At 41.6% G+C, this 15,807-nt stretch overlaps 1 protein-coding gene across 4 annotated transcripts in view; it reads left to right on the top strand.

The window, feature by feature from the left end:
• STIM1 (stromal interaction molecule 1) overlaps nucleotides 1–15,807 on the top strand; it is a 202,302-nt gene that overhangs the window by 102,512 nt on the left and 83,983 nt on the right. For all 4 annotated transcript variants that reach the window (XM_055548921.1, XM_055548923.1, XM_055548924.1 and 1 more), the window contains one exon: nucleotides 11,083–11,213. In XM_055548921.1, the coding sequence (XP_055404896.1) occupies nucleotides 11,083–11,213 (131 nt within the window). The remainder of the gene's footprint in view (nucleotides 1–11,082; nucleotides 11,214–15,807) is intronic.

The raw sequence follows: 15,807 nt of genomic DNA, 5'->3' as shown, positions 1-15,807 counted from the left end.
ATCCTGGTGCTTACTGATGCGAGTATAAAGTGATATGACTGCTTTGGAAAACAGTTTGTCAGTTACTTAAAAAGGTAAGCATGGCCTTGTTGTATAACCCAGCAGTTCCATCCTTAGTGGAACTTAAGGAAAAGAAAACATCTCATTTTCACTCAAGAAAAATGAAAACAAGTGTCCACACAAAGATTTATACACTAATATTAATAACACTTTATTTGTAACAGCTAGAAATTGGTTAATGGATAAACAAGTTGTATATCCATTCAATGGAATCTTCCTGCTGCTGCTGCTAAGTCGCTTCAGTTGTATCCGACTCTGTGTGACCCCATAGACGGCAGCTCACCAGGCTCCACCGTCCTTGGGATTCTCTAGGCAAGAACACTGGAGTGGGTTTCCATTTCCTTCTCCAATGCATGAAAGTGAAAGTGAAGTCGCTCAGTCGTGTCTGACTTAGTGACCCCATGGACTGCAGCCTACCAGGCTCCTCCGTCCATGGGATTTTCCAGGCAGGAGTACTGGAGTGGGTTGCCATTGCCTGCTCCGTCAATGGAATCCTACTCAGCAATAAATTGGAGCAAACTACTGATTCATGTGATAGCAGGCTTGAATCTTAAATCACACTGAACAAAAGAAGCCAAACACAAAAGACTACAGAGTTATTATTATATTTATTTGAAGTTCTAGAACAGGCAAATGAAAGTCTCAGTCGTGTCCAACTCTTTGCAACCCCATAGACTGTAGCCAGCCAGGCTCTTCGGTCCATGGAATTTTGCAGGCCAGAATACTGGAGTGGGTAGCTGTTCCCTTCTCCAGGGGATCTTCCCAACCCAGGGATTGAACCCAGGTCTCCCGCATTGCAGGCAGATTCTTTACTGTTTGAGCCACCAGGGAGGCCCAGAACAGGCTAAACTAATTTCTAATGATAGAAATCAGATCAGTGATTGTGTGGGGAAGAGGATGAAGGTTGGCACTGAGGAACTGAGTGGGAGCATTTTGTGACAGTGGAAGTGTTCTAGATCTTAAACAGGTTAGTGTTACGTGAGTACTTATGTTCGTCAAACACATTGAACTGTTTACACTTAAAATTTGGGACATTTTATTGTGTGCAGCTGTACCCTGAAAATACCCATGCTCCATTTTAATAAATGTCAAAAAAAAGGTAAAACTTACTTATGATGTTGAAAGTCAGAATAGTAATTACCACTGTGGGGTCATGGTAGTACTGATTGGAGAGGGGAAAAGGGAGAGAGTCTTCCTAGAGTGTTAGGAATGCTCTATATCTTGATTTTGGTGGAAGTTTAAAGGATATATATATTATATATAATTATATAAATATAAGTTTATATAATTATAAACTTATACATAATATATATATAAGTTAATTGATCCTTATATTTTTAAAATTTAGTGATTGATGGATTTATGGCTGTGTTGGGTCTTTGTTGCTGTTCGTGGGCTTTCTCAAGCTGAAGCAAGCCGGGGCTGCTCTCTAGTTGCAGTGCCCAGGCTTCTCATTGTGGTGGCTTCTCCTTTTGTGGAACATGGGCTCTACAGTGCTGGCTCAGCAGTTGTGGTGCATAGACTCAGTTGCCCTGTGGCACGTGGGGTATTCCTGGAACAGGGACTGAACTTGTGTCCCTTGCATTGGCAGGTGGATTCTTAACCACTGGACCATAAGGGAAGTCTGGTCCTTAGGTTTATTTATGCACTTTATTTTATGTGTGTTATTTCTGTTTATTTTAAAATATTTATTTATTTGGCTGTGTCAAGTCTTAGTTATGGTAGTGGGATCTTTCATTGCAGTGCACAGATTTTCTAATTTTGGCACACAGACTTAGCTGCTCTGTGGCATGTAGAATCCTCTCAGACCAGGGATGGAACCTGAGTCCTCCACATTGCAAGGTAGATTCTTAACCAACAGACCACCAAGGAAGTCCCCTATGTGTGTTATTTCTCAATTAAAGAAGAAAAAGAAAAAAACCCTGCCCCTAAACCCATACCTTGGTCTCAACCATAGAGATACTGGGGCCTTCGTGTCAGCAGTTTAAGAGCTCCTTAAGTGATTCTAATACACTGCCAGAGCTGAGAATCCCTGTGCTGTGTAGAAAGAGAAGAAACTTGACCCATCAAAGAAGGGTTACATGAAGTAGGAGAAGTTGCTGAACATGAGACCAGAAAGGTAGTAGGTGACAGATTGTTCTGGGCCTGGCAGGTAGGAAAGTTGAACTTTATCTTAAGAATAATGAAAAGCATTGAAGGGTTGTAGGAAGTGAGAGGACTTGTGCAGGTGTGCAGCTGGTATGTGCTAGCGCTGCCTATAGCCAGCATTCCTGTTGACTGCTCATTAAGTATTTAGAATATCTCTGCTGAGAGTGACATGATGTGTGGAGAATGAGGTTTGAAATAGTTGAGAAATCTTGAACTGGGTTTGGTGATTGAATGAATGTGCAGACCGAGGGAGTGAGATGTTAAGGTTTCTGATACAAACAACTGGTGAAGTAGGAAGTTTGGGGGAAAGGTAACGAGTTGAGGTTTAGACATTATGAGTTGAAGTGCCTCTTGGACATCCATGTAGAGATGTTTAGTAGGTAGTTGGAGTCTGGGTTTCTGTGGGCCAAAAGTGAAACTTGAACCAGAAACATCATTTTGTTTTTTGGGAGTTGGTAATACCTAGTAATTTCTTCAAATGGTGGTTGAAGCTATGAGGAGAGATAAGATTATTTAGAAGAGAGTGCAGTATGAGAAGAGAGACTAGAACTGAACCCAAATTCTTTGAAACTCCAACATTTAATAGTCAGGTAGAAAGGAGAATTCTGTACATTAAGAAAGGCAAAGATCCATTTATCTGTACATTCATTCACGCAGCAAATCTATATTGAATACCTAGTATGTGCCAGGCACTATATGAGACCTTGAGGATACTGCAGCGTACAAAAAAAGTCCCTGCTTGTGAACCTTACATATACTGGAGGGAGACAGACAATAAGCAAATCAGTGAACAAATGTATCATGTGAGGTGGTAGTAGGTGCTACATTCAGTTCAGTTCAGTCGTGTTCGACTCATTGCGACCCCATGGACTGCAGCACACCAGGCCTCCCTGTCCATCACCAACTTGCGGAGCTTGCTCAAGCTCATGTCCATAGAGTCAGTGATGCCATCCAACCATCTCATCCTCTGTCGTTCTCTTCTCCTCCTGCCTTCAATCTTTCCCAGCATTAGGGTCTTTGCCAAGAAATCAGTTCTCATCAGGTGGCCAAAGTATTAGAGTTTCAGCTTCAGCATCAGTCCTTCCAATGAATATTCAGGACTGGTTTCCTTTAGGATTGACTGGTTTGATCTTGCAGTCCAAGGGACTCTCAAGAGTCTTCTCCAACACCACAGTTCAAAAGCATCAATTCTTCAGTGCTCAGCTTTCTTTGTAGTCCAACTCTCACATCTATACACAGCTTCTAGGAAAACCATAGCTTTGAATAGATGGACCTTTGTTGGCAAAGTAATGTCTCTGCTGTTTAATATGCTGTCTAGGTTGGTCATAATTTTCTTCCAAGGAGCAAGCATCACTTAATTTCATTGCTGTACTCACCATCTACAGTGATTTTGGAGCCCCCCCCCAAAAAAAGTCTCTCACATTGACACATCATAATACCCAAAGCTCGTGGTTTACCATAGGGTTCACTCTTGGTGCTATATAGGTTATTTTTGATGTGTTCTCTCTTGGAGGAGAAATGAGCATGGTCAGAAGCCTTTTGGCTTAACGTTGCTTAGTTAGCTGAAACCAGTGCCAGCTTTGTCCAGAAGGAAAGCTCTTCTCAATTCCTGCCCCCTGCTGAGAAGAGCTGGGCCTCTTCTTGGATATGAGGATGTGATGTTCTAATTGGGGCTTTCCAGGTGACTCACTGGTAAAGAATCCGCTTGCCAATGCAGGAGACACAGGAGATGTGGGTTCAGTCCCTGGGTTGGGAAGATCCCCTGGAGGAGGAAATGGCAACTCACTCCAGTATTCTTGCCTAGAAAATTCCAGGGACAGAGGAGCCTGGTGGGCTACAGTCACAGGGTTGCAAAGAGTCAGAGACAACTGAGCAACTGAGCACGATGTTCTAACAGGGATAGGAACATCCCTCAGGTAGGCTGGGTTTTACACAGCCCAGGAACCTGACTCCTCTTTCCTCTGTGGTTAGGCTTGCTATGTGCTGTATTCCAGGGGAAACCTTTCTTGCTAGTTCCAGGTCCCAAGCCAGTTCCTCTTCTCAGCCTTTACATTTTCGTCTAGAGGGTCCCCTGCTCTCTCTTCAGTCCTATCCTCATTCTAGGTTCCAGGCTGTTTTATCTCTGCAACCTCATGGTCTTGATCAAATCTGAATGTCTTCTCAGGGTTCATGCTCTCAGTCATACACTCTTTTTAGCCTTTTCTAAGGGTAAGTGTGGATTCTGATCCCATCAGAGTCACTACAGAGCCTGAGTGAAGGGAGAGAAATTATTTTCAGAGATGAAGCCCCTGTTTGTAAAATTTAGTCATTTCCAGATTCTCCAGGTTCCAGCCAAGCACTGAGGAACAGTCTGATCAGTGTCCTTCTCCTCTCTCTCTCTCTCTGCTTTCTTCCTTGATGGCTGTTTCTCACTTCTTTCCCTCTGAGCTTGTGTCTCACATCAGACAATCCATTGTCCAGCTCAACTACAGTGGCTCTGCTTTGCATGCCTTCAGATATGTGTTCTCTGGGGATGAGTTAGTGTTTATGATGAGAAATGAAAGTGGCTGGGAGAGGGAGAGGCATTAGGTGGATACTGGATATTGGTGGTGGGAATTGGGAGGCTACACTCAAGAATTCTCTTGTCTTTTGGGAAGATATGGTTTGTTATGAATCCATTCATTCATGCATTCATTCATTCAGCCAGCATTTACTGATTTCATACTTGACAAGGTGGTTATTAGGATCGTGCCATACTGGGCCCTGGGGGATAGATTGAGTCAAATTTAGTCCTTGCCCTTTTCTGGCTGTGGCATGCGAACAACTCAGAGCATGAGAATTAACATAACAGAGTTAGGTACAAAGTGCTTGGAACATAGAGCAGTAAATAATTAGGTCTGTCTAGAGAAAGGAGAGGAGCTTTGGATGTGAGGGAAAGGTCTTTGTCATTTTATCTGCCCATGGTTCACAAAGTGTGGTCTGCAGACCATTGGGGGTCTCCAAGGTCTTTGGTGGGGGGGTCCAGAAGGTCAAAGCCATCTTAATAGTAATACTAAGATAGTATTTGCTTTTCCCATCCTGTGTACATTTGCACTGTTGGTGCAGAAGAACTTAGTAGGTAAAACTGCTGGCATCTTAACAGGAATCATGACTGTCACAAAATTGTGCCAGTAACCATTGCATCCCTCCGCTCCATGCACTGTCAGGTTTTTTAAAGTTTTTAATAGAGAATTAAAAATTTTTTATAATTTATTGAATTGTTTCTGTAGTATTCTGTGTGATAAAACAGGAAGTACACTTCAAGCACTTACGCTGCATATCGAAGCCTGATGTTTATCTCAAGGAAATGCATTTGTGCAATTGAGCCAAACTACCTCCCTTTTTCAGGGAACACTATTTTTACTTGAAAGAATAACTGACAAATCGCAATTACTGAGAGTTATGTTTTTGGCAGACATTTTCTTGAAAATGAATGGAGCAAGTGTGCTACTTTAAGAACAACTGGTAGTATTTGTTGCCAATGATAAACTTCCAGCTTTTAATTGGAAATAAAAGTTTCAGAAAACTTGTATCTGCCACAATAACTTGACCGCTTCCCTAAATTTACAGCCTTTTTTTTTTTTTTTATAATTGTGATTATTTTGATATTGTATAAATGAACTGTGTCAAATTTGGAAACTCTGCTTAACTCATCGAATCACTAGTTTCCAAATGATTAGGATATGTTGTTTCAGAATCACCCATGGATAAAAGATCCATTCAAAATGCAAGATAGACTACAAGATAGAAGATGGATTTTACTGTGACAGAGTACAAAAAGTTCACCTGTATAGTTTCAGATTTCACATTGTAACTTTAACAAACCTACTACTTGTTGAAGTTTTGGTGAAGTATCAGAGAAGACTGACCACAATTATCTTAAAAATTATTAAAATACTCCTGCTTTCCAACTGCATATCTATGTTTTGATTGAAGGCAAAACAACACACTGAATGCAGAAATAGATATAATAAGGCTGTAACAGCTGTTTCTATCAAGCCAGACATTTATAAAAATGTGTAACAGTCCCACTCTCCTCATGAATTTTTTTTGCAGAAAACAATTATTTTTTCATAAAACATGCTTCTATAATATATATGGGGTTTATATTTTAATTTCTAATATAGTAAATATCAATCAGTTTGGGGAGTTTCAGTTTTTAAGTGTAAAAAGTGATCCTAAGATAAAAAAAAGTTAAACTTGGTCTTGTGCTCTTCTCTCTACCTAAAACTCTCTTTTCTGCCTCCAAAAATCCCTTAAATGATTGTAGAACTAGTATTTAGTTATTCATTCAAAAAACATTTGTTGAATATCTATCAAGAACCTGGCTTTTTCTTGCTGCTGGGTACATGGTCTCAAGCCATTATGGGGAAGATGGGTTAAACAACTATAACATTGTATGTGAAGGAGGAGACTAAAAAAGCTGGCTTAAAACTCATTTAAAAAACTAAGATCATGGCATCCGGTCCTATCACTTCATGGCAAATAGATGGAGAAACAATGGAAACAGTGACGGACTTTATTTTCTTGGGCTCTAAAATCACTGTGGATGGTGACTGTAGCCATGGAATTAAAAGACGCTTGCTCCTTGGGAGAAAAGCTCTGACCAACCTAGACAGCATACTAAAAAGCAGAGACATTACTTTGCTGACAAAGGTCCATACAGTCAAAGCTCTCGTTTTTCCAGTAGTCATGTATGGATGTGAGAGATGGACCGTAAAGAAAGCTGAGTGCCGAAGAATTGATGCTTTTGAACTGTGGTGTTGGAGAAGACTCTTGAGAGTCCCTTGGACTGCAAGGCAATCAAACCAGTCAATCCTGAAGGAAATCAGTCCTGAATATTCATCGGCAGGACTGATGCTGAAACAGAAGCTCCAATACTTTGGCTACTTGATGCAAAGAGCCGACTCCTTGGAAAAGACCCTGATGCTGGGAAAGATTGAAGGCAGGAGGAGAAGGAAATGACAGAGGATGAGATGGTTGGATGGCATCACCAACTCAATGGACATGAATCAGAGCAAACTCTGGGAGATGGTGTAGGACAGGGAAGCCTGGCATGCTGCAGTCCATGGGGTCGCAAAGAGTTTGACATGACTGAGCGCTGAACAACAACAATACTGTGTGATAAATGTTACCAGCGATAGACATGTAAATAATGGGGGAAGACAGGCTATTGTTAGACACTCACTTGCCAGCTCACCCAGGAACATTCTTTTGAGCAATTTGATTGGACTGTCCTTCCTTTATTTGACTCCTTATGGTCCATAGAGGGAAAGTGGCTGAAGTTAGGGAAAGATGGGAACTGTTCACTTGCTGCTCTGGCAGGAAAGAAGGAGATGACAAATATATTGAGTGTCAATTTCATGCAAGCCCTATGCTAAGTGCTTTAACAATTGTCAGTCAGTCAGTTCAGTCACTCAGTCGTGTCCGACTCTTTGTGACCCCATGAACTGCAGCACGCCAGGCCTCCGTGTCCATCACCAACTCCTGGAGTTCACTCAAACTCACATTCATTGAGTCGATGATGCCATCCAGCCATCTCATCCTCTGTCATCCCCTTTTCCTCCTGCCCCCAATCCCTCCCAGCATCAGAGTCTTTTCCAATGAGTCAACTCTTCGCATGAGGTGGCCAAAGTCCTGGAGTTTCAGCTTTAGCATCATTCCTTCCAAAGAACACCCAGGGCTGATCTCCTTTAGAATGGACTGGTTGGATCTCCTTGCAGTCCATGGGAAGTCTCAAGAGTCTTCTCGCAACACCTAATTCTCACAAAACCATATGCAGCAGAATTAATTATCCTTATTTTGTAAGTGAGATGTTGGAGGCTGGGAAAAGTTAAACAACTTGTCCAATATCATATGGTTGTAACTGATGAAGCCAGAATTTTGACATATGTATTCTGATTCCAAGGGCAGGGCTCTTGCACTGTAGTAATAATGTGTGCTAAAAGTGTGGATTTTTAAAGGTAATTTCCAGATGGGTCTGTGAAACCTTGCCGGGTTGGAATGTATTAAGAAAGATAGTAAAGATCTCAGGAAGGAAAGAGAGACCTCATAGGCAATGCTCCATTGAAGGGATTTTTTGTGAATTTTGTCTGATGATTTTTCTGGACAGGATTCCATGGCAATAAAGGGCATCAAGACTTTGTATTCCCTTATCCTCAATTCCTTTAATCTTTCTCTGTGCCAAATGATGCCAGAAGCGAAAGTCACCTGTCTGTCTGATCAGGTTACAAACTAGAGCCCGATGTTTGAAGCCCAAACTTGTTGGACCTGTTGTAGGCCAATCAGGCCCAGCCTGGAGACCCCAGTCCCTAGAGCTTGGTAAACTATTTCCATTATTTTTAAAAGCCTAATAGAAGTGCTTTACTTCAAATAATCCTGTGTGTGGATACAGGCTAGTGAAAAGATTAGATTTCTTTGTTTTGGGTCAAAAATCTGTTGATCCAGTGTGCTTCAGTTGTACTACCTAGGGAGCTCTAGAAATGGTGTCAGCAAAGTATGGTCCAAGGGCCAAATCCAGCCCACTGTCTGTTTTTGTAAATAAAGTTTTATTGAAGCACAGTTGAGTTCACTTACTCATGTTTTGTCTTTGGCTGCTTTTGTGACAGAGTTAGATAGCTGAAACAGAGACTGTATAGCCCATAAATCCTGAATTGTTTACTGCCTGGCCTTTTACCGAATAAGTTGTTGACTCTTAGCATAACCTCAGTTCTTTCTATTATGGCACTTAGCACTTGGTATTTTAATTGCCTATTTCCCCCACTTTTTTTTCAAATCTAATATATTACTTTTTGAAGCATTTCATACCCACAGTATAGTGGAAAAGACAGGCATGAGCATGTATAATTTAAATATGAGTCAATAAATGCTATCATAAAAGCATGTACAGCAACACTGTGAAGCTCACTCAAGCTGGTCCTGGCAGAGTCCCTTGCTTTTATAACTGAGCTCCTTGAGAGCAAAGATGAGGTCTGCTTCATCTCTTCATCCCCTGGGCTGATTATAGACCCTGACATATAAACAGTACTCAATAAATGTTTGAATGGGCATATCATATGCTGATCAAAAAAGCTATTATAGGCAATTATATATGCCTTTGAGTAGTATAAATATAGGAATAAGGGAAGAAAAATGTTATGTTGGTTATCCTAATCTCAATGCTGTTTGCTTCATCTCCAAACTAGTCATTACTTACTGCAGTTTGTTTGGGATAAGTAGTGGATAGGAGTCCATGAATAAAGCAATCGTGTTAAGAGCTCTTATTGGTGAGGCAACTAGAAACAGTGCCTAAATTTTGGGCTATTTTCTACTCTTTTCCCTCAATATCCACCACACCTTTACCCCACCTTCCATATTCTGCTCCAGCTTGCCAGGACAGAGGTAGAGGAACATAGAGTCTATGGAGGTACTTATTTCTTTTGTATGCATACTATTTATCTTATTTTTTCTTTTCTAAAGCCATTTTTTTCAGTGTGGTTCTTACCAGCATTACCATCCCTGGCTTCCAGAAGATACAACTAACTTAAAGCTATCTGGTTACCTTGGTGTAAAGGCAGGCAGGTGAAGTGCTGGCCTGGGAGTCAGCAGGCCTGGGCTCTTGTTGTGCCTCTATAGTGGCTTTTGACTTGGGATACATCCGTTAACATCTGTGAGCTTCAATAGTCAACACATTCTTATTGAGTTACATCTGAGACTTAAAAAATTTAATATTTATATCCCTCCTCATTTTGAAAAGGATTTGAGTGACTAGCAAGTGATAAAGAGGTGACCTGTCCGATCTTGTCTCTGTTTCTGACCAGCAGATAAGTAAATGATTAGATGGATGAGAGCATTTCAGGTCTCTGATCAGGGCTTTCTAGAAGGCTTCACAGCCACAGCTTCTTCACCTTGTCCTTGCTTCCTCTTCTGTGACTACTTCTATTTGGGAAATCAGGATCTTTTTTCTATCTTCATTGGGGATGATTTGAAGAGTATTTTACCTAGAAAGTAGTTTTCAAGATCAAGGTCAAAAGAAAAGAGGAATTTTACACTCTAGGAATTGGAAGAAATGCCAAAAACTTTAGTTAAAATGTCTTTTTAAATAATAGTGAACTTGAAGCCTGAAGAAGGAAAGTGATCTCCTTAGAGTCACATAATAGAGCTACAACTAGATTCCAGGCTCTTTCTGCTAGGCATTTTCCAGGTTCATGAGAGGATTAGGTGTCAAGAAGTAGACTGGGTGGTTTTTTTGCTGTCTAACTGTATGGTGGTGGGCAGAGGAGGCTTCACTCCACACCTCCCATGCAATTGTGTCAGGCATGCTCAGGACCTTAGATGTCTAATAGACAGCTGAAGGCTGTCTCGGAGAAGGCATACGATGTGAAGAGTTTCCCTGAGTAGCCTGTGACTGGCATTATGTATAGGGGCAGTGACAAAGTGAACAAAGAGGAAAACTATGTAGTACTCTGGCATTGGGACAAATGGGCTGTTTTCCTATTTCTAGAGAGATTGTATTAATTTACATTAGTTTGTTGTTTCTTTTGAATATGTATTTCTTTGATTACTAGGGAGACCTTTTCCTGTGTTCATTGACTATTTGTATTTTCTCTCACTTGTATTTTTTTTTTTCTTGTTGAGTTATTTATTCATGCTCTTTGTGTAGATCCCAGTGTATTCCTAGTCCTATGCTTGACTTCCCTGCCAAGAAACTATTAGGATAATAAAGCATTGTTCCTAAATGGGGAAGACAGTTAATAAGAAACACTCTTCTCGCTGTTAAGTGGAGTCAGGTGTTAGAAGCTAGGGACAATGAGACAGGTGGGTAATAGAGCTGGGCGGCAGCCCCCTGTAACATTGTCTCTTGCTTTTCCTGTACAGAGTTTTGCCGGATCGACAAACCCCTGTGCCACAGTGAGGATGAGAAGCTCAGCTTTGATGCAGTCCGCAGCATCCACAAGCTGATGGATGATGATGCCAATGGTGATGTGGATGTGGAAGAAAGTGATGAGGTGAGCTCCCTCACCCTGCGTGCCTCTCTTCTCTTCTTGTGCAAACAGTCCCTGAAGCTGTCTAGACAGGCTGTTCCCTGGGGAGAGGTGTTCTTGCTACTGGCTTGTTCTCTAGCGTCGCATCCCTACCAGGGAAGGTGATTCTCAGCAGAGCAGCCTCGAGAAGCAGGCCTTACCTCTCTGTCTGTGTCTGGACCGGCCCCCGTCTGCCTGCCAGCTGGAAGCACAATGCTGACCGAGCTGTGCTGTTTGAGAGGGAGAGGGAGCCCTGAGGCTGGTCTGTACAGTTTGCCTGCATCCTTATTATACTCCTGCTGGAGCTGGAGGGCACCTATCTGTCCTGACTCTGTGTTCAACCCTGTGCTGGCCTGTGGAGGAGAAGGCAAGGCAGTCAGATCTTGCCCTTTGGAAACTTATACTGTTTGTGAAGAAGAGACAGAGGTTCCTAGAAAGGTCGTTCTGAATTCCAGGCTGCAACCGCTAGAAGTCAGTTGAGTGGTTCAGACAGCAAGAGTGAGAGGAATCTCTGGATGGAAGAGCCCTGTTATTGTTTCACCTTTGGGCATTACTACAGCTCCAGTTGCACAGAGTACAAAGTACAGAGTACAAAGAGCCCAGAGTACAGAGCCCAGAGTACAAAGTCATCATGTGTGAGAAGACTGAAAAATTTCAGTTGTTTTCAGGCTCAACTTGAGCCAGCACTTTGGTGAAGCTGCCAAATTATGCCAAATCTCTAGTAGTGATATGGTGTATATCTTGAGGAAGGAGGTAATTCTGGTCTCTCCTTCCTGCTGGTTAGTCCACTTTTAAATTTTGAATTCAGTTCTGGATTTCACATTGTCAGAAACATCTTGAAGCAGTGAAAGCCTGTACAGAGGAGTGACATGACTGATGAGGGGTGTGAAAACCATGAAATGGAGAGCATTCAGTACAATTCAGTGTCTATAAGTATCTATTATATATGTGCCAGGCACTGTTCTAGACGTGGGGAATGTGACAGTAAATACATATAATTACATAGCAATACATCTGTCCTTGTATAATTTACAATCTAATGAAGAAACTTTAACCTGGAAAAGAAGAGATTCAGATAATATAATTCCTATCTTCAAATAAAATAGAAGTAGAGGAATCAGGCTTAAAAGATGATAATGGTTAGCAATGAAATTCTTACTCTATGCCAGGCACAGTGTTAAGCTCTTTGCATAGTTACTCTTTTAACTTTGTTAACAGCCTTATGAAGTTGGTATTATCATCAAGGACTGGAACTTTGGAAAGGTTAAGCATTTCGTTCAAGGACACACTGAGTATGAACACAGATCTGATTTCAAAGCCTATGCTGTTAAGTACTGCTGTATTGTCTCTCTTATTCTAAGGGTGGAACCAGGACCACTGTGGGGAAAGTAAAATATAGGCATATTCTTCTGGAGTAAAGAATCACCTAACAGTGCTATCTCGTCACAGTAGAGGCTTCCTTGGTAGGTAGATCGTGACCTCCCTGTCACTGAAGCTCGGCAAGTGGAACACAAACCTCCACTGATTGGTCTACTGAGGGGATCCTTGATCAGGTTGAACTAGATAATGTCTAATGAGAGGAGAAAAATAGACTTCCTAGAGGAAACATAGAATTGGGATAGAGTGGAAAGGGATGGGGCAGCCTGAGCAGTAGGAAGGAGCATGAGCAAAGATGTGGAGGCAGGAAGAAGTATTTTCGGTAGGTTTGGTGGGACAGAGTGACTGTGGTGGAAAACCACAGGACAAAAACCTGAAGAGGAAAGGGGGCCCAGGCAACCAGGCTGAGATACGTATACGATCTGGCAGCTGTAGGTTTTTAAGGACAACAACCATGATGACCGTATCTGAGCTTTTGGTCAGATCTAGAAGTGTCACTGGCTTTCAAAGAACCCAAATTTTATTTGTCTGTGCTGGGAATAGTGCCATGTTCCTGGTGGTGAGAGAGGCTGAGAGGTTTCCTGACGTCTCTCCAAGGACCTGGCCACCCAACTGGGAGGTGCATGGCATCACAATCAAGAAGGTGATGTGTTCCAAGATCCACAAATTCCTGGATATCTTTGTCATCTGCTCCTCTTTCTTTTTTCACTTTCTGCTGAATTACTTTGTCAATGAGAGGAGGAAGAAAATGTTCTTTTTAGAGGAATGTACCACAACAAAAAGCTCATCAGCACAAACTGTTCTAAAATAACACAAAAGCTGTCACCCTGCTCTTCCCTGTGCCAGTGGTGAGCTGTTCTTTTTCAGTGGAGCTTCTGCCTGCCTGGGCTTCTTCATCTGCTCTCCTTGTAGTCTCAGGCCTCTGGTGGGCAGAGGGGCCTGCCAGTCTGGGTTTCTCATGATCCGTTACAGGCTACTTTCTTTTTGAAACAGATAGTCGTGTTAGCAAAGTCTATGTGTTTAAGATAGTCTCAACATATATGGAGTTCAGGATCTAACTAGACCCATTGGGTAGACAGGTCAGAGCTTGGAACATTGGATTATGGACTCCAAGACAGCAGAGATGAAACCCTGGTTGTGCTAGTGATCAAGGACTTGACATTTTTATGACCCATTTAACAGAACTGCTGATTACCCAAGGAGCCTAGTAGCAGTATGCGAGGATACTGTATTCAGGCCTCATTTATTCAGCCTCATATCAGTAAGTTTTTCAGATAACTGAACTATAACCCGATTTCTAGATATTTAAAAATTTTAGCCATTCTTGAGGCCAGGTTTCCTTCTTACAGACTATTGTGAACAGTCTTAACTTTCTTTGGATCGTTCGGAGCAGGCCTGCACAGCCTCTTGCACTGTTAGCCTAGTGCCCGCATTCCCGTATGCATTGTTGTGATTTCTTTTTATAGTTTCCTGTCTCTTCTTTGATTCATTCTCATTTCTAATTGTTCTATCTCTGCTATGAGCTATGAAATTAGACTTATAGTATACTGAGATTCAGCCACCATTTTACAGAAAATATGTAGTCATTTGTGTGGAGGAAGTCAGTTTGGCTTCTCAAGTGCTATCCTTGCTTGCTTTTATCCTAGGCAGCCAAGGATTGAGGGCCCTTCAGATGAGCAAGATGGCATTATTGACACTGGTGTCCTCTTTGTAAAGCTGATAGGGAGTTTTTACAGGCTGGCAGGGTGGGAATTCATGACCTGTGTTCTACTGAAACCTCTGGTGGAGACACTGCCTTTGGACAAAGGATTTGCAGCCATAGTATGGCATTTCAGCCTGTCCTGACAGTCTGAGGTGTGTAGACAAGAGCCTTCCTAAAAACACTGGCCCCTTGACTGGACCAGACAGTTTGAGGGCAGTTTTATTTTCTTCTGTGGTGCCTACATAGAAAATAAAGGACATTTGTTGAGCCATTAAACAATTCTTATTGTCATATGGATGATAAACAAGCATATGAAAAAATACTCAATATTGTTAGCTACTAAGGGAAGTACAAATCAAAACCACAATGAGATATCACTACATACCTCTTTGAATGGCTCAAATTAAAAAGTGGTCAATACATCAGTGTCGGACTCTGTGAGAGAGGGAGAGGGTGGGAAGATTTGGGAGAATGGCACTGAAACATGTAAAATATCATGTATGAAACAAGTTGCCAGTCCAGGTTCGATGCACGATACTGGATGCTTGGGGCTGGTGCACTGGGACGACCCAGAGGGATGGTGTGGGGAGGGAGGAGGGAGGAGGGTTCAGGATGGGGAACACATGTATACCTGTGGCGGATTCATTTTGATATTTGGCAAAACTAATACAATTATGTAAAGTTTAAAAATAAAATAAAATAAAAAAAAATAAAAAGTGGTCAACACCAAGTACCCTGTGATGAGGAAGAGTCACTTGAACTCTTACAGAGGTTTTTATAAAGCTGAACAACATAATTTAATACGTGTCTCAGCATTTCTACTTCTAGGTATTTATCCCAGAGATAAATGAAAATTTATATTTGTACTAAAACCTCTACACAAATGTTTTAGCAGCTTTACTCATTATCACCAAAAATTGGACACAAATCAGATGTCCTTCAGTATGTGAATGGAGAAAACAAACTTTGGGAAACTACTTAGCAATAGAAGAAGTGAGCTGCTGATGCACACAGCATGGAGGAATCTCAGAGGCGTTATGCTGAGGGAAGGAAGCCATCTCCAATAGTTACATACTATTAATATATGATAATATCTAATGACTTTCTGAGAAACTATAGGAATGGAGGCCAGATCAGTGGTTACCTGGGATAAGGGATATGGGGTGGGTTTGATTATGAAGGGACAGCACGAGGGAATTTTTTTGATAATAGAACTGTCCTGTGTCTGGGTTGTAGGGCAGTTATAAGAATTTTCATATGTACTAAAACTCATAAGAAGATATTCTGCCCCCCTCCACTACAGTTAATTTAATCATATGTTAGTTAAGAAAAGTGTTCCTAGCATAGCAATGACATACAATTCAAGCTCAGTGAATGCTACTTATTGCTGCTGTTCTGTTTTCTCTATATTTCCAGGAAAGCTACCTACATCTGACACTTGTATTTTAATGTTCGTGTGTGGAATGACTGACTAATATCATTGTAGCAAGCATGCTGTTA

Source organism: Bubalus kerabau, chromosome 15 (assembly GCF_029407905.1).
Source record: "Bubalus kerabau isolate K-KA32 ecotype Philippines breed swamp buffalo chromosome 15, PCC_UOA_SB_1v2, whole genome shotgun sequence".
NCBI lineage: Eukaryota > Metazoa > Chordata > Mammalia > Artiodactyla > Bovidae > Bubalus > Bubalus kerabau.
Note: the sequence above shows the minus strand (reverse complement) of the source record. Positions and strands in the feature narration are given on the sequence as shown.